The 20102-nt window shown below is 39.3% G+C and overlaps 1 protein-coding gene across 5 annotated transcripts in view; it reads right to left on the bottom strand.

Moving 5' to 3' along the window:
* Positions 1 to 20102, bottom strand: part of SHROOM4 (shroom family member 4) — a 218014-nt gene that overhangs the window by 6590 nt on the left and 191322 nt on the right. For 4 of the 5 annotated variants that reach the window (XM_081278002.1, XM_081278005.1, XM_081278004.1 and 1 more), the window contains 3 exons: positions 8560 to 9378; positions 3732 to 3881; positions 2700 to 2880 (listed from right to left, as the gene is read on the bottom strand). In XM_081278002.1, coding sequence (XP_081134128.1) covers positions 2700 to 2880; positions 3732 to 3881; positions 8560 to 9378 — 1150 coding nt within the window. The remainder of the gene's footprint in view (positions 1 to 2699; positions 2881 to 3731; positions 3882 to 8559; positions 9379 to 20102) is intronic. The other variant, XM_081278006.1, reaches the window with a different exon arrangement.

The following is a 20102-nucleotide window of genomic DNA, read 5'->3' as shown; positions in this document are numbered from 1 at the left end:
TAGGCTGCTGTTATTAATATTATAATCATTCCATCTTGTCCCCCCCCCCCCATCATTCTAATTTCACTCCTCAAAATCTTTCCGGATTAGCTCCTCACTGTTCTCTATGTTCCCCATATTTACCCCTGTGTTCCTTTGATGCTTCTACAGTTCTACCTGCTCATTCTTCCCTTTGGGTATTATGATTCTTTTTTTTAGGGCCCAGCTTTTCTCCCACCTTCACTATGGAAAGCCCTTCTCTGGGGGCTCTGGAAGGATTCTTTCAATGATCTTCCTCTCTTTCTTATTTTTTATCCAGAACTCTCAAGTTTTCTAGAATTACAACCCTTCAGAATAATTTGAAGTTGTTCCTGTGGTATGTCATGTGTGTGAGTGTGATCCCAGTTCTGGGACCACAGGAAGGCAATATGGAATTTTAGAGTTAGAGACACTTGGATTCCAATTCTACCTCCTCCAACTTTCTGACCTTGAGCAAGATACCTAATCCCACTAAGACTTCTATTTCCACATCTACAAACTGAATAAGTACTCCCTGCACCTGGTTGTTGTGATAGCTGTTGAGATAACAGGTAAAATATTCACTATTGTGTCTGGAACATGAAGTGCTCAATGCATGCTAATTGATGCTGCTGTCACTGCCGCCACCACCACCACCATCAGCAGTAGTAGCATCCCTACTACTATAAGATCCCCTAAACTAAAGGAGACTCACCTAGCTGCAAGCTTCTGACAGGCATGTAGGCAACTCAGGTCACCCGTAGCTTTTTTAGAGAGTATTGCAAGTGGTTAGGAGTATGCACTTGAGTGCCATACTACTTGTGTTTGAACCTCAGCTTTGCCACAAAGTAATGGTTTGAATCTGGAATGAGTTACTCAATCTTTCTGTGCTTCGATTTCCCCATCTAAAAAAATAGACTAACCATAATACTCATCTCATAGAGTGGTTATGAGGATTAAATGATTTAACATGTTACCTGCTTGGAATAGTATCTTGCATGTAGGAAGCATGCTTCAGTGCTTCTTTTTAGTATTATTCCAGCTCAGGTATTCTGGGACCATTGGCTTACAGTTTTCTAGAATGTGTTCCTCACTGGTCATTTATTTAGAGAGGTCCAAGGTGACCAAGACTAAGAGAGTTTCCTCTGGGTTCTAGAGCCTGTTGTTATATTTTAGAAGTGTTCAAAAGGCAGGAGATCATGATTTCGTCAGAAGTGTTATAAGTGTGCATTGGGGGGAAATTCTAAAACCCACCAGGAACTGGGGATTGGTGATGTGAATGAGGCAACATTATGTAGATATCAAAAGATTCCCAGGTATTGTACCATTGTCTGCGCCTCCACACAAAACACAATGCCAGGGACACTTAGAAAATCACCTACCCACCCCTGCTGACAGGCTCTGATGGGTGGAAGAATGAAGTAGAAGAGCCTTTTGTTTCTCAGCACTAGGACTCTGCAGCCTGAACCTCAGCCCTAGGGAAAATGCAGTATGTACAGCTGTGGAGTTATACAGACCCAGCCATAGATGGCTGTTTTTCTCTGTGATATTGCAAATTGGTGACCTTCCTCACCTTTCTTCCTCAGAAACAAAAAAACTGTCCTAGCCCACCCACAGTCACTTCAAATCATTGTCTGTTGTTCTGTGCTTTGCCATTTCTGATCATCGCTATCTTCTCCTGGCTAGACTTTTATTAGGTTTGCCCCTTGACAGGCCAGGCCCTAAGTAAGTGTGGAGCAGCCTTGTCATGGTCAGGGAACATGGAATCAAAGGAGCAATCAAACTTCGATGCCAGCATGCTTCCAATTTTTTCTCTGACATTTTGCTTCAGATGGGAAATTGGAAGGAGGACTTTTGCAAATGGCCCTGTACCTTCCTACAGGTCATGTCCTGAAAGGGAAATATGGGCAGAAGAGCAATTTACATTGAGTTCACATGTCCACAAAATGGTAAATTGGGCTTTTGAGGTTGCCATGGCAACCCTATTTGCTTATGAAATAAAATGGGTAAGTGCAGGGAGGGCAAAGTGATTCCAGGAACTTGATTTAAAAACTAGGCTAGTGGTATTTAGAGGAAGAAAAGGAGGTTTTGGAACAACAACAACATCATCTCCATTTATCTATTTTGTATTTCTAAGAGATAATTGACCATCATTGCAAATAAATACCAAAGTCTGCCAGCCTATAATTTCTCCTTATTTTCCTTAGTCAAGTCTGTTCTCTCTCCCAGAAAGTTACACAGAGAATAAAAATCAATGACACTGCCATTGGCTAGAACTCACTGGCAGAAGCCCTTATGTGCCCTGGGCGTTGAGTTATCTACAAGGCTGACTTAACTCAGAGGGGTAGCTTGGTAGAGCACAAATCCAGAGTCTTGACTTGAAGTCCTGTATCTATCACTTAGAATATAACCCTTGAGAAAATCAATCCCCTAGCTGGTTAAACAACAATAAAAAAAAAAAGATAGCAATTCCTATCTTATATGATGGTCTTAAGGATCGGGGAGACTGATTTGATTACTATGACTGCTACTATTTCTTCAATCAAAAAGAAGCTGGAGTTGGATCCATGAGAAACCCAGAGAAACTGTTTGATTTCCATACTGAAAATACAGGAATGAAAGAGTTTTAGAGGGCATAGAGAAGCTGGTTACCCTCCAGATACAAATGTTAACAATCCCTAGGGCATACTAAGAAACTTTACCTTTTTTTGAGCCAGTTCGTGATCCACTTCCTCCTCTCCCAGGCCAATTTCTGCCATCTCTGGCTGGTCTTTCAACTTGTTCAGCAGCTCTGCTTTGGCCACAGAAATATTGTAATAAGCTGAGTAAGAGGTAGGGATTCCTGAGGTGCCTGGAGGAGGTGAGAAGTGCTGAAACTCTTGTCTGTGGAAACAAAGAGAGACCATTTAAGCATCTCTGTTGAAAAAGACTGCTGATCTTTCTACTTCCTTAATTTACCCATCTGTAAAATGGGACCCTGCTTCAGCAAAGAGTTGTAAAAAAAATGGAATAAAATGCACTGTTCACATGTAAATAGGCCATACAAGGGCTCTCTGGAAGCCAAGTAAAGGCATACTTTAAGAATATTCTTAGAAGGCTATTTCTATAACCATCATTTTAGCAATTAGGAGGACTTTAGAGATAATTTGGTTTGGTCATTAACACCCTACTAAAATCTAGAAAAAAATGGCAGGCCCCAGAAGCTCTGGGCTTCTGATCATGATTCCTATTGGTTTATGGCCCCAGTGGAAGGGAGAGATGGTGGAGAAGTACCTGAGACCTTAGCTATGGGTCGTCCAAGTCTGTTGGCCTCTGTACTACCTATTCATGGATTCCCACCCACTCTGGGGCTCTGTCTAATCGACTTTCTTACAAAGGTGTCCTATGGCTTTCCTGGATACTCTCATCATTTCTCCTTTCCTGATGCCACTCCTGTTTGAAATAGCCCCTCCATTGCAAATCTCCCACAGCAAAGAGGTCACCTATGACCTTGGCAGTGGTCACTATCTTCAAGGCTGGGGTTAACACCCCTGCAAGTGACTTATCATGGCCAACCATATCTCTCATGAGCTCTTCTGAGACTGCCCCATAGAGCAGCCCTTTGGCCTAAAAAGAAACAGTATCTCTCCACTTCTACCATATCCTCAATGGCCCCAGCCTCCTGCATGGCTGTAGAGTGCAATGGGGAGAAAATGGAACCAGTAACACCCAGGAACTTAAGTAGAGGAGCAGACCCTGTTGTTTTAGGTTCACCAACGCCTGCAGGGCTGGGGTGCTGCTTCTCAGAGCCCCAGGCCATGAAAGCAAATTTCTCCTCAGGAAAGAAGTAGCGCTGGTTCCATGCTGGATTAGGTTTCGACTCTTCTGCCATCGAGACTTCTGGTCTGGTGGGAAAAACAAAAGAGAAATGCTACAATGTTGGGTTTCACTGATGGAGCAGTAAATAATTCTGCCTAGGGTTTCTACAAGGGGGAGGCCCACCCTCATCATATATATTCTCTTTGCCTACCAGCCACTCTCTCCCACCACCTGTCTATGTCACTACCCCTTTGCTAACCTCTAGCTGTTTGAAAGGGAAAAATAGGAGAAACTCATTAGTCATTTTTGCAGCTATTTGCAGCTCTTAGATAAAGGTCAAAAATAATGGCTAAAAGGCTCCACAGCTATTTACTGATTCATGCTATGCTGTCTCCTAATTTATTGCACAAAAGAAACTTTGGCATGCCAATATTCCTCATCCTAGGGAAATTCATTTTACATGTAGGTTTCAAGCTTATAACACTGATATAAGAACAATGCTAGCTAATAGTCACACAGTGTTTACCATGCGCCAGAAATGGTCATAAGATAGATACCACATATATGTACACATGTGTGTATGCGTACACACATGCACACACACATTTGCACATATAGATATATAACTGAATGCTCATCATAACCATTTCATAGATGAGAAACATGAGGCACCAAGAGGTAAAGTAATTTTTCTCAAGGTCACCAGCCAGTAAACAGCAGAACTGGGTTTTCCCAGGCAACTTGAATCTAAAATCTGTGCTTTTAGCCATTATACTATACAGGCAAAGGGACATCTTGATATCTTATAAAACCATATATGTAAGGAATTTTCTAATTGGAGTTTATCTTTGTTAACAGAGAAAAGAGAACATTCTGGGAGGAATAATGAAAATATGAACTTAGGGAAGTCCTATCTGTGAAAAAAAAATATTAGGGCATGTGTGAAAGTTCTGAGTCAGAAATTATAAAAGAAAAGAAAGATGCGCTAATTGGGGACACAGTCCCTCAGCAGACACAGCCCTGCATCATATTAGAGTAGATCGTGTTTCACACTGTGCTCTAGGGTAGCGCTCCTCAGCACCTCCACGAATAGGGAAGGAGTTACAGGAGATGTGTGAGAACATATTCAGAATTCGAAAGTGAACATCAAAGCAAAAATCAGAGTCCTTCCACAGAGCCCTGGAAGGAAGTGCAGAGAGTCCCTAAAGCAAGATATACCTACCCTTGACTCAGAGCCATTAGACGTTACCAAAATTTGATAATTCTGCTAATTTGCTTCTATGTGTGTCGCTGATATTTTTAGTTGAATGGTACATGGGTTATAGAGACATAGTGGCTTAGCTTGGCTGAAATGTCCATGTGTTTGTTTGCATTTCAGAATAAAATAGTCTACATCGACTTGCCTTTAACACTATGCTTCCTTACAAAATTGTAAAGCTGCTTCCTTCTGGTTAGCACTCTCTGCCATCCTAGAGTCTGGAACAGAATCTCCTTCAAGAGCCCAGAGATCCTGGGATGAAGAACCCAGGGAGTCTGGTTACCTGTGATCTTGTCATGAAGTTCTATCATTTCCCTGGGCCTCACTTGTCTAATAAATGGAGGAGACTCACTGTCACTATTCCCTAGGATCATTCTGGAGATCAAATCAATCAATATGGTGAGGTTACATCTTGATAAAGTCATGGTACATTAAAAATATCATAAGTTGAAAGTGTCTTGAATACACCTAATCTATGGAACATCAGAGCCTATCCATGCAGTACAGCATAGTCTTGTTTGTTCCCCATGTAATCACGTGGCTGACTGGGAACTGCAGACACTGCTGCTGCCCAGCATTGGAACAGTATTATACTGCATCTTGCTAGCCCGGGAAAAGAAAATCAAAATGCAAAATAGGAAATACAGTTTCTGTTGAATGCATATTTTTATTTGCACCATCATAAAGCCAAATTATCCTAAGTCAAATCATCCTAAGTCAGGGACTATCTGTCCATGAAAGTGCTTAGGATACTGCTGGGCACATAGTAAACAGGCAAAAAATGTTAGCTATGTTGGGAATGACGCTCTTCCTTAAATTTCCATTACTCACAGAATCATCAAGAATTTATTTTTTGCAGCCAAAGCTAGGACTATAAGCAAATATATGTATGTGTGTGTGTGTGTGTGTGTGTATATATATATATATATTTTTTTTTCCCCCTTGTATCCCACAGTCAGTAAAGAAAAGTCTCCAGCCAGGCACAGTGGCACACACCTTACATGCCTGCAGTCCCAGCAGCTCGGGAGGCTGAGGCACGATGATCATGAGTTCAAAGCCAGTCTCAGCAATAGCAAGGCCCTAAGCAACTCAGTGAGACCCTGTCTCTAAATAAAATACAAATGGGGCTGGGTATGGGGCTCAGTGGTCGAGTGCCCCTGAGTTCAATCCCTAGAACACCCCACCCCCAGAATCTCTGGACCAGTTTATAAGACCTGTAGTAACATCTCTGGGTCCAAAGTGCCAAGGTGAATGAAGGTTCATAAAAGAGGATGATGGAGGTCCCACAAGTACTGCTCTACAGGAGGGAAGAGGGTCTCCTGAAGACCTAGATGCCTGGAACAATAAGTTCTCCCTAGAGAGGTTGTTGAAGAAGATAAAATACTCACAGGTTTTAGAATTGCATAGATCTAACTTTGAATCTTTGCTGTATAACACCAAATTAGTTAGTCCCTCATTTGCTAAGCTTTTGTTTTCCTATTTGTCAAATTGGGATAATAATGGCCAATAGAACTATAGGGTGGATTAAATGAAATAATGGACAGAAAATGCCTAGCAGTGTCTAGCACATAGCAAATGCTTAACAAATGGTCAATCATTCATTTAGTCATTCATTTACTCATTTCTTCTGAAATGCTTAACCAGCACCTATTATGTGCTGAGCTACTTTCCCTTCTCCCAGCTCTGATGAGTAACCATTACAGTAACTTTCTGCAAAGTGTTTTCTAGCTGCAATAAGTATGCTGCCCAACTAGACAGACATTTTGAGAAGCAGCCACATTGGGACCTGATAAGGGATTCTCAGTGCCTGGGAGCCAGGCCCTGTACATGCTCTGTGTGTGGCACCTTGGACTGGAAAATTGCTCCAACACCTCCAGATAGCCAAGTGTTATGCTTTAGATATGATGTGTCCCCCAATGGCTTATGTGTGAGTCAATGAAAGAAGGCTTAGAGGTGAAATGATTGGATTATGAGAACCTTAACCCAATCAGTGAATTCATCCCTTGATAGGGATTAACTGAGGGTAACTGAAAGCAGGGAGGGTGTGGCTGGAGGGTGTGTGTCATTGAGGGCGTGCCTTTGGAGTGTGTATTTGGTGAGCTGAGCTTATTTTCTTTCTGCTTCTTGGTGCGCATGTCCAGACCTGCTTTACTCTACCATACCCTCCCGCCATAATGTTCTACCTCACTTTGGGCCCTGAGGAATGGAGTCAGTTACCTATGGGCTAAGACCTCTGAAACCATGAACCCCAAAATAAACTTTTCCTCCTTAAAATTGTTCTTGTCAGGGGCTGCAGTTGTAGCTCAGTAGTAGAGTGCTTGCCTGGCATATGTGAGGCACTGGGTTCAATTCTCAGCACCTCATAAAAATAAATAAAATAAAGGTCCACTGACAACTAAAAATTATTTAACAAAAAAAATTGTTCTTTTCAGGTCCTTTGGTCACAGCAGTGAAAAAGCTGACTAAAACACCAAGTAACAAGATTTGTCTGTCAATCAAAGACACAATAACAAGGTACTTCCAATAACAACATGTCCCTAGCAAGTTCCTGCTATAAAGGATTTAAGGAAAGCACTCAAAAGATATCTACCTCCTGGCACCCACCTCTTGCAAGAGTGCGCATGTCTCCCCTCAGGAGGGCAGGAAGACATGAGAGCCAAAGCACTGAGCAATGGTCGTCCTGGGGTTTTGCTTTGCTGCTAAAAGGACAACCAGGCACTGTGGGGTATGCAAACGAGCAATGTCACAGTGGAGTTAGCAGACACTGGAAGTCCTGCTCTCAGACCACATTCCTACTTTGACCTCCCTGCCCAGTCAACCTAATTACCACCTGTTGCCCACCAGAGCAAATATGAGGAGGCAGGGAAACAGAAAGGGGAGAAAGTAGTACAAAGAATGCACTTATCTGTCATAAGGACAATGTACTTAGCTGACATAAGGGGCTGGGGACAAGTGCCCAGCCCCAGGAATACCTTTGATGATAGGGTTGGGGGAAGAATTTATAGGTGCAGGCTATTTATCCTAAAGTAGAGGCAGGTCAGGTTGCCAGAAGCTGGCCTCTTGTTGTGGAGAGCAAGTGAAAAAAAAAAAAAAAAGACAGAAAAAAAAAAAAAAAAAACCCTGAACCAGATGTCTGAGAAAGGCCTAGTAAAGGCAAAAAGGGTTTCATGGCTTCAGGATCAGGGGCCAGATACTGATGTATATTTTAAAGAAAAACTGAGAAATAAAGCAGTATTTTAATAATGATGTTAGGGATAAGAATATCAACAACTCTCTTTTACTGAGCATCTACTAAGTGCTAAGCATGTATCTGTGTCCTTCACATAAATTATCTTAACATTCACAACAACCACAAGGAGCAGGCATCATCACACCCATTTTCTAGGTAAGAAAACTGAGGCTAGTAATAGTTTCATTTACCTGCCCAGTTGGAAAATGGCAGAGATGGAATTCAAACTAATGCTGCCTACTTCTTCAGGGACCCAATACCTTTCACAAACACTTACTTGGGGGAATCAGTGGCCTCCTGCTCTGATGTCCTCCAAAGTCCACCAACACCATAATAGCAAGGGGGCTGAGCCTGCTCAGGTTGAGAACCTGGGTGGCCTCTTATTGGAGGCAGGAAATTACTGGAATGGAGAGCAAAGGCCTCTTGATCTGGGAGGCTTTGTGAACCCTGCCTTGAAGCCTCCCGGTGACCAAGGGGTTGTGGTTGTTCTAGGACCTCCTCAGGATTGGGAGCACAGGAACCAGTGGTTTCTGAGCTGAAATACTGGGGTGGCAGCTCTTCTTCCTCTTCTTCTCCCTCTTCCTCTTCTTCTTCCTCTTCCTCCTCCTCTTCCTCCTGCTGCTGCTGCTGCTGCTGCTGCTGCTGCTGCTGCTGCTGTTGTTGTTGCTGCTGCTGCAGCTGCTGCTGCTTCTGCTGCTGGGCTGCCCGGAAGAGCCTGTACTTCTCCCAGTTTGGAGGAGGAGGGCGAGGAGGAGGAAAGGCCTTCTTCCTGGCTCCCAGAGGATCTGGCTGAGTCTCATCCCCTTTGCTAAAGAGCTCCCTGCGAGGCTGTCCCCAGGCCCGGGTACTCTGGGGCTCCAAGCTGATGTGACTCTCTGAGAAGGCCCGGCTGCGCAGTGGGCGGGGCATGGCGGCCAGGGAGCTCCCCTCCTCATAAACGGAAGTTTCCTCCGTTTTTTTCAAGGCCTGTTTGAAGTCTCCAAGGAGATCAAGAGAAGAAACTGCTCGATGACTTGATAATTCCAGTGATGGGTTCTCGAGGCAAGGATGGAAGGGGGTTGCCCATGGGAAGCTAGTCTTGGAATGAGCCATTTCCCTGCAAAACAGCAGATGAAGGTTAAGTAACATAAGCATGTGGTGGACAGGTCCACAGTTTGGATGCCATTACTTATGTAAATTTAAAAAAATATTCTTTTAGTTGTCAATAGACCTTTATTTTATTTATTTATATGTAGGGCTGAGGATCCAACCCAGGGCCTCACTTATGCAAGGCAAGTGCTCTACCACTGAGCCACAACCCCAGCCCCTATTTACATTAAATTTTAAATGGCCAAAAAACACTGCAATATGTGTAAGAACTATAATAATCATACTACTAATAACAACTTCTAACATTTACTGTGCATATACTAAGTATCAGGTAATATTTTAAGTGTGTTTCTTATCTTAATTTAATTAACCCTCATGATCAGCCTAGGTGGTAGCTATTATTATCATGATTTTACAGATGGAGAAACTGAGACATGGACAGGTCAAGTCACTTTCCTGGGGCCATAAAGTTAATAAGTGGCAGAGCTAGAATCTGAACTTAAACTGTCTAGCTCCAAAGTCGAGATACACACATACTACCTCAGTTTGTTTATACCACTTAGATTGGATAGGCTGTGTTCTGGGACTTACAAGTCTATTTATCCTGTCTTATCTGTTGTTTTTGTTGATTTTACATTATGAAGATTTCAAATATTTAGAAATGTACAGAGATTGCTATAATAAATAGCCACATTTCCAAGTACCACCCAGAATTAGCACATTTGATATTTTTATGCATGCTTTGTGCATTTTTCTCCACAAACAGAAATAATATGCTTTGTGTCCAGTCCCCTGCCCCTCCAGATGCAACCTATATCATGAATGGGATGTGCATACTTTCCATGTTCTTATATTTGTAACAAAAAACACAAGCAGGTCATTCATACATTTCTGTTCATTCATACGTTTGTGGCTCAGTGGTTAATCATCTCTGAGCTCAATTAGTTTTATAATATATCCTACTGCAGTTCCAATCAGAATTTTCAAAGCAATTTTCTAATATAGAAAATTCTCAACTTCTATTTTTTTTACTTCAACATTTTTGTTAACATTGGGGATTGAACCCAGGGGCATTTTACCACTGAGCTACATCCCCAGCCCTTTTGTTATGTTTTATTTAGAGACAGGGTCTCCATAAGTTACTTAGGGCCTCACTAAGTTGCTGAGGCTAGATTTGAACTTGTGATCTTCCTGCCTCAGGCTCCCAAGTTGCTGGAATTTCAGGTGCACACCATCATGCCCGTCTATTTTTTTTTTAAATATAAACTTGCAAAAAAGGAAAGGATATTAAAGAATGTTCTGCTATAGAAGAAATGGGAAAGGGGATAAGTAAGTTATCAAGCATTTTACAAGACAACAATGATTTAAAGTGTGTTCTTGACAAACAGAACAGTATAGAAAGACCAGAAACAACAAGACCATCTATCAAATCATCATATATGTGTAATCTTCCAAAACAAGGAGCTAAAGGACGACTATTTAATAAATGTCTTTGAGAAAACTGCAGAATGGTGCTATTTGGAGCTAGACCACTTATTAGACACCAAATAAATTCAAGCTCAAGAGTTAAGGATGTGTGGGTTTATATAAATTTAATGTACTACATATCTGATGTGTATATATACATGTATAAATATTATATGCATATATATAATATACTTATAAGGAAAAACTATCAGAAAATTAAAGACTACCCCTTGTGAGGTGAAATAAAATTCTCATAAGTGATAGAAGAAAATCTCTAAGGAAAAAAGTCCAGGTTTATTTGAGTGAGTGTCAAATGCCAAACTTCTTTAAAATAAAGAGTGACCAATGTTTAAAAGACATCTTTTTGACTTCAGGGTATAAAGAGTTAAGCCCTCTAAACTACAGATCGGGTTTCCTGCTTCAGCCTATGAGAAAACAGCCATCATTCTAAGTCCTGCTCAGTGACAGGAAATTCTGTCATCAGACAGAAAATCCATTCAGTGATCACAAAGAAGACTAGGAATATTTTTTTAAAAAAATAATAATACAGCCACATGCAGTGGCACACATCTGTAATCCCAGTGGCTTGGGAGGCTGAGGCAGGAGAATTGCAAGTTTGAGGCCAGCCTCAGCAACTTAGCGAGGCCCTAAGCAACTTAGCAAGATCCTGTCCCAAAATAAAAAAAAAAATAAATAAATAAGGGCTGGGGAGGTGGCTCAGTGGTTAAATGCCCCTGAGCTCAATCCCTGGTACCAAAATAATAATACTAATAATACAAAATAAAAAGATAATACACATAATGAATGATAGCCAAGCTCAGACAGAATAAAAAGTAAAATGGCCTTCATTCCCCTTATCTCCAGCCCCCATCCTGGCTAGGTGTTTGTTCACTTGGATCAGAAATTCATATCCAGACATCCCTACTGTTCTCATTTGGGCATATCTCCCAGAAAAATAAAAACCAAAAGTAGTGAGTAGAAAGTAAATGATGACAAATGAATATCAAGCAGAGAGGCCTTTCTTGATTAGCTGATCTAAAATAGAGATGACTAATCCTTAATCATCCTTATTCTACTTTGTTCTTTCTCAGAGCATTTATCACAGCCTACTGATATTATATTACATACTTATTTTTTCTTTTTTATTTTGGTATTCCACTCTCAAACTGAAATATAAGCCCTATGAGGTCAGAGATCTTGTCTGTCTCATTCATCTGGTCTCTAGTGCCTGGCACATAGTAGGTGTTCAATAAACATTTGTTTAGTAAATTAATTACTGCCAAAACTTTAAAATGCAAGTCATGATATTCATATCATAAAAATTTGAATTAAAGGAAAAAGAAATGAATAAGACAAAGAAGGACACTATAATGTTAATGACTATAACACATGTAATATATGATGAAGATCTAAGTACCCTGAATCTTCTTTTCATTTTCTTTTTTTCTTGTCCTTCTTTCTTTTCCATTATTGTAGTACTGAAAATTGAATAATACGGGGGTGTTCTACCACTGAGTTACATACCAGCTCTTTTTTTGTTTTTAATTTTGATACAGGGTCTCACTAAGTTGCCAAGGCTGACCTTGAACTTGCAATCCTCCTGCCTTCCAAGTTGCTGGGATTATAGGTGTGCACCTCTGTGCATGGCAATATTCTGAATCTTTTAAAAAAAGATTATTTTTCTTTTTAAAGAGAGAAGAAAGACTAAAAATAGCGTCAAAATTCATAAAGCAGGGCTGGAGTGTAGCTCAGTGGTAAAGCACTTGCCTAACATGTGCAAGGCTCTGGGTTCCATCCCCAGCACCTCACAGACAAAAAAAAAATCATAAAGTAAAATCTATATAAAATGCTAAAATATTAAAAAGCAGAAACAAAATGTAAGATGGTTCAATTTAAAACAGACCACAACAGTCAAAAATCAAGATAATGGAAATATCTAAATTTCTTCATATGCTAAAAACAAAGACTATAAGTTTTTTCCAAAGGCCCATGGAATACTTTTAAAATTGATGTATATTGAGTGAGAAGGTGGAAGTAGTACAGGTCATGTTCTCTAATCACAATACAGTAACACTGGAAATTACTAACACGACACATATGAAAGTAAAAAAAATCTCCAACATATAGAAAGTAAACAAGAAAAAAACCTTCCACTTCAATCAAAGAGGAAATGTAATATGAAATTGCAAAATGCTTATAAGGTAACATTAACAAAAATATCTAAAGCTGAAGGATATGGTGAACTAAACGGTAGTCTAAGGAAAATATGTAGCCTTCAATACTTATATTAATACATAATAACAAATTAAAATAAATGAATTAAGTATTCAACAAAAGTAGTTAGGAAAATCTCAAAAATAAAGCTAAATCAAGCAGAAAGATAATAAAACCAATGGCAGAAATAATACACAGCAAAACACATGAACTAATAATGAAAGCCCAAAGCCAGTTCTTCAAAAGAAAATATAAAACAGGAAAAAACTGTTAATCTAATTTTAAGAAACCCAAACACCCAAAATGTAAAATGGAGAAATTACCACAATTATAGAGTAAATGAAAGAATAAGTGAATACTTTATAAAAACTTAGATTGAGTTTCTAGACAAACAAAAATTACCAGTACTGATAGAAGAAAAGAATATCTAAACCCATCAGTTATTGTAGAAAATATTGATAAATTTGACCCCCCCAAAAATAGCACAATCACATAGTCTTTTATTAATTCTACCAATCTCCCCAGAACACACACAATATAAAAATTATATTATATACTTTCTAGACCCTGGAATCTTGAGAACAGAAGAGACAGGTTCCTGCATAATATTCCTGGTTTAACATAGCCAAACCCAACAACTACAAAATATATAAAGGACAACTAGAGACCAATCTCATCTAAGAACATTGATGTAAAATTCTTAAAATACAGCAGAGATTGCAGGAGGATGTTAAGAATATAATGTATCATAACATGTAAAGCTTATCCTAGAAATAAAAGACTGCTTCTGTACTAGAAAACCTATTCATATAAATGACAACATTGATAAATCAAAGGATAAAAGACATAAGACAATCTCCCTAATCCAAAAATATATTTCAGGACAATTCAATACCCTTCCAGATTGAGAAAAAAAAAACCTAATAGGGAAATAAGGCTATTTCCTTAACACCATCATTATCATTATACATTTTTTGTAAATATTTTTTAGTTGTAATTGGACACATTACCACATTACCTTGATTTTATTTATTTATTTTTATATGGTGCTGAGGATTGAACCCAGTGCCTTACATGTGCGAGGAAAGCACTCTACCACTGAGCCAAAACTCCAGCCCCTCTTTATACATTTTTTAAAGACAAAAGTCAACATTGTGCTTAATGGCAAACTACTAGATGCATTCCCATTAAAATGGGAACAAGGCCAAAGTTCCCACTTTTCCCACAAATATTTATATTATTCTGAAAGTACTAGATATGCAATATAAAATAATAAATAAGTAAACATTGGAAGAAAGGCTATGTTATTATTATGTATAAATTATAAGATTGTTTACCTGGAAGTTTCATGAGAAACAATTCCAAAACCAATACCAATAATAAGAAAATTCAGTAAGGTGTCAGTGTATAAAATTAATCTATAGAAATCAACAACTTTCTTATATGTGCAGCAATCAGAAAATATACTAGAGGGAAAGATCACATTTACTACAGCAATTGAAAAGATAAAATGCCTAGTAATAAACCTAAACAAGAAATATGCAGGAACTATATGCAGAAAATTCTACATCTCTGTGGAGGGACGTAAAATAAGATATACATAAATGAAATAACATACCCTTTCCTAGCAATATGATTTGATATTGTAAAGATGTTACCTCTACCTAATAATCTATAAACTTAAGAGAAACCCAATAAAATTGTCAACAGATTACATTTTGGAACATCATTCTAAATTTCATATGGGAAAATAAAGTTGTGAGAACAGCCAGAAACTGTTGAAAAAATAGTGATGGAGAGAACAAGCCCTACCTAAAATACATTCTAAAGTTACAGTGAATAAGGCAGTCTCATAAATAGAAAGATATAGCCATGGAACAACACATAGACCCCAGAACTTGGAAGTAAACCCAGATATATTTGGGAAGTTAGAGAAACTTCCCAATAAAACTTGTGATAAATGAAGCACTTCAAATAGTGGGGGAAAGATGGATTAGGCAATATTATTTTGAAACAACTGGGTAGCCATTGGGACCCAAAATAAGGTGGAATCCTCTTATTACTCTTTACAACAAAATAGAGTTCAGATCATTGAGTCTCAAATGTTAACAACAACAAAAAAAAAAGTCACCATGAAGTTTCTAGAAGAAAAGAAAAACCATGGGAAAACTTTAAAATTATCTTGGCAGGATAAGCTGTGAGACACCAAATAAAGAGGCAATAACGGAAAGTTGATAAATTAGACCTCTTAAAAATTAAAAATTGATGTTCTGAAAAGTATCATGAACAAACTGAAAAGGTGATGATACACTGGGAAAAATATTTATAACATATACAAGAGGAAATGCCCTTACAGTGTGAAACACACTTAACAATCCATAAAAGGAACCAACAACTCAGTAGGGAAATAGTTCATGGAAAAATGAGGACGACTTATCAACATATCAGAGGTATTTAATTTCACTTCAAGAAATACAAATACAAACAATAATGAAACATTTTTATTAAAAAATAAAGAATTGAGGGCTGGGGTTATGGTTCAGCTGTAAAGCGCTTGCCTTGCATGTGTGAGGCTCTGGGTTTGATCCTTAGCACCACATAAAAATAAATAAACAAAATAAAGCTATAAAAAATAAAGAATTGATAAGGAAACAGGTGATCTCCTACATCACCCTTGGGAGTCTAAACTGGTGTAGTCTCTATGAAGCACACTTTGGTAGGCAAAATGTGTGTAACCTTTCAACCAGCAATTCAACCACGAAGGATTTATCCTATAGATGTATTTTAACATGAACACAGAGAGATATTCATAAGGATATTCACTGTAGCTTTCTGTGTGATCACAAGAGACTAGAAACATTCAAAATGCCTTTCTATAAGGTAGGGCTCCATCTGACCTCCCTGATAGAAGGGACACTGGAAGAAAGCCAAGGAAAAGATTAAACCCTTGGTAATCCAGGGCTGCACCATCAGAAAGCTCAGGTGACCACACATCAGGGTGGGGGAATGCCCCGTATGCATTATATTATAGGTGTCCATTGGATTAGACAAAGAGGAATGAAGCGAAGGGAGGGGCAGAGGAATAGGAAGGATAGTAAAGTGAATCAGACAGAATTTTCCTAGCCTTGTATTTGAATACATGACCAGGGTAACTGCATCAGGTACAACCACAAGAATGGGATCCTAGTTAGCATAATTTATACTTCTTGTGTATGTAATATGACAAAATAAACACTACTGTCATGTGTATCTCAAAAGAACAAATAAAAAGAAAAAAGAACTAGTTAAATAATATAGGGAATACCTGAATATGAAATGCTACATAGCTGTTAAAATAAGGCAGTGGATCTATATGTGACTTATGGAACCATCTACAGAACTATCACCAAAATGAAAAAGCAACATGCAGCAGAGATATGTCAAGATCATTGTACTGTCTGGTGTAACTAATTAAAACAAATTTAAAAAATAAAAAAAAAACAAAAAACAAACAAACAAACAAAAAACATGTAGCAGAGAAAACAATGTGTGGTATGAATGTGCAGCTAATTTTAGGAGTGCTGTCCCCAGATGCTACTCTTAGAAAAGAGAATCTGGTGGTAATAGGCATACTGGGCATTCCCCCACCCTGACGTGTGGTCATCTGACCTTTCTGATGGTGCACCCCTGGGTTACCAAGGGTTTAATCTTTTCTTAGCATTCTTCCAATGCCCCTTCTATCAGGAAAATAAAGAGCTTTGGGAAGATGGTTGATGTGGGGACATTTGATGGAGCCATCCATCCATCCATGGGAAAGGCCAATTAATGTGAAAACTAGGACCTAAGAGGCCAAAGATTTCTTCTGGATTTACATAAAAATGAAGACATCTTTCCACCCTACTCCAGCTCTAAATCACCTCTAGCCTTATTTTTCAAATTAGGCCCCAACCACTGTTTTTGTTGTTGTTGTTGTTGTTTGTTTGTTTGGCCAGGTTCTTGATTTTCTAGTCTATAGCAAGTTTTTACAGAATTTTAATAATTACTTTTCTCATATTTCTTGCATTTAAATACATTAGGATGTTTTTACCTATAAGAAATTTATAAATAAACTACCAGCATATGTTGAGGTTCATGTTCAGAAAATTCTGAGATCAGAGCATGTTCCAAAAGTTGGAAACAATTGGTCTGGGTCACCAGTTCCTAATCTAAGTGGCTCCTGATCATTTGCCTGGGGAGATTGTTTAAAATGAAAATAAATGGGCCCCATCCCTTGAAATTGGGATTTTTAAACCTCTGTGGTGGGCCCTGGAATTCTGCATTTTATAGAATTAACACATAGGATTCTAACATAAGTGGTTCAGGGACCATATTCTGGAAATACATGTTGATCTGGCCCAGATGATCTCATTAGGGTCCTTCCCCTTCCTGGAATCCTACTTTCTTCTGCCATCCTGTTCTGCATGTCTCTGCAATGTTGAGGCTAGCCCTACTCAGACAAGTGAAAGGGAGAGCGTTACTTTTAACTTTAGGGTTGACACTGATTATAGTAATTTTCAGGTTGCCTTATTAGAGCCCGGTGTCTCCAAAAACATCACACTGCCATAAATCGGGGTATCAGATGTCCCTAGAAGGGCACATTGTTTTCTTTCAACTGATTTTGAAATGGGTCAGTTTTATGTACCACTGACACAGTGGTAACTACCTAAACAAGACACCTTTGAATCTCTAGCCCAATGGATCTCCACACCATTCTTAAGCTGAAACTTGATTTTTATTATCTCTCTCTTTTTAGTAGGTAAGAAGAGTGAACAAATGAGTCTATGGATAAAATCCTTGCTAATGTGGGCCTCCTGACTAGGCAGAGCTGGAAGCTGAGGTCTCCCAGTTTCTTAAATATTGAGCAAGGTTAAATATTAACCAGGGAGCAGTGCGTTACAACTTCCTTAACAGAAGCAACGAGTGGGCTTGAAGCATAGAGCTGTAAAGATTACAATTTGCACAACCATAGGCCATGGACTTCCCTCTAATAATAAAGATTGTACTGTCATTTATTAGGCACCTTGCTATGTACCCAGCATCATTTCGAGGTCTTTTTATAGAGTTAATCCTCAAGGCAGTTCTGTATTTTACTGAAACAGAAATAAGTACCTTGCTCAAGGTCATGCAGCTTTTGAGTTATGGAACCAGATTTTAAAATTCTACTGGAATTCAAACTCCAGTCATTCTGACACTGTGTCCTTTCTGCAGGACTTTGACCCACAGGCTTCCATTGGCATGCATTAGGTTCAAGCCAAGGGCATCAGCCTATGGAGGTTCCACTTCGAAATGCTAAGGACTCCTAAATACACAAAAATTGACAAATTGACAACACTTTGGAACCGAATAAGGTTATTCTCCCTGGAATGGAAGGCAGAGAGTTTCATTGAAAGGCAGGCACTGTGGTTTCTTCCTTCTTACTATGTGTTGAAACTGTGTTAGACACTTCCATGCATGTATTTCAATTAATCTTTACAACAATCCATTGAAGTAGGTTCCACGATTGGGGTACTCCAGTAGGTGCCATTATTGCCAGTTTGCAGATGAGAATTGTTAGGCTTAGAAAGGGTAAATCATTTTCTCAGTAGGTAAGAAGCAGTAGTTTCCAGACTGGAACTTGCCTTGTCTGGCTCTGAGGGAAAATCCCACTGAAGCAAGGACTCCTGGGGTGGAGCAAAAAGGTACTTGCTCCATTAATCCCCAGGTGTCCATGAAGACTTCAGCTCCTCCCTGAACAAAGGGGAAGAAGGATGAAAGATAAATAGGAGAAAGGGCTTTGTTGACACCAGCAAAGAGTCTACATCTCAAAAACAAAAGCAGATTGCCTGCCAAGGCTTGGGCTGTTCTCTTCCTCTTGGCACAGGCTTCATTTTCTTCTGATGAATAGATTTTCCCCTTCTGTTAAAATATTTTTTTGGCCTAATAGTAATTGAAAACGAAAACCAGTATTTGCAGACCAAAAAAAAATCTCCTCCTGCCTCTTCCTTGCCCCCTTTGAAGTTTTCTTGTTTGGAAATTTTATTTTTAAACCACAATAGCTTGGAATTCCTGGATTTCAGTAGCAAGAGCACAGAGGGCCAGTCCCTCTTGCCTTTCCCTTCTCTCAGCAGTCCAAAGATAAGACTGCTCCAAGAGAAACAGCCACTCCCAGGTTAATGCTGAAGGAAATATTTGTAAGATCCAGGAAGTGAGACACAAGGAGGCTACACAAAGAGGGGAGGAGGACCCCAGAGAGCTTATTGCTGTCATCTCTCTTCGCCCCTGGGTTCACAGAACTTCCAGTAAGGAATGATGAGTCTGGCAACAATAAATACAAGTGGCAGGATTCTCCCTGAGCATTTTCCTGTCTTCAAGAGATTGGTGCAAAGTGCTCTTTAAGAGACCAGAGGTCTTTGCTTTATTGGACGTTTTCCAGGTGAAGATTAGCTCCCCATTCCCCAGTGACCCTCATCACTATTTGTCATCAAAGTATCCATACAGATAAAGTTACTAGGATAGAGAGTAAACATGCTTCTTTGTGAATAATAGTACCAAAAGGCAAACTATCTGCAAACTACTGCTGATGATGGAAGTAAAGAAAAATAGAAAAGTTGAAGAAAGTGATGGTTCTGAGCCAGAGAATAAAATGGTTATTGGCATGTGGGGGTGGAGGGTACCATATCAAAGCGGTGGTGACAAATTTGGAGTTTCACAAAGGTCTAGTGAGGTACCACCTCAGAAATGTCAAAGTTCACGTGGATTTAGATAAGTAGAGGTGCTGATTGATGGGAGAATTCTAGCAAAGTGCACTCTTGCTAGCAGTGAGATCAAGCATGTCTGGTAAGTAACACTGTCTACCATTGGTATGGGGATTTTATTTACAAAGCCCTTAATCTCTAACTTCCCAGGCCTAAATTGAACCAAGGAAGACTGTTCTTCTTCAGATTTTCTTTTTTATTAGGATTCTCAGCTTCTTGACATGTGCCTAAAGAACATCATGTGCATCCCAGGCCAGCTATTTGTATTTTATCAGATTCTTTCCTGAAGCTACTATCA

Source organism: Spermophilus citellus (genome assembly GCF_964194105.1).
Source record: "Spermophilus citellus genome assembly, chromosome: X".
Lineage (NCBI taxonomy): Eukaryota > Metazoa > Chordata > Mammalia > Rodentia > Sciuridae > Spermophilus > Spermophilus citellus.
Note: the sequence above shows the minus strand (reverse complement) of the source record. Positions and strands in the feature narration are given on the sequence as shown.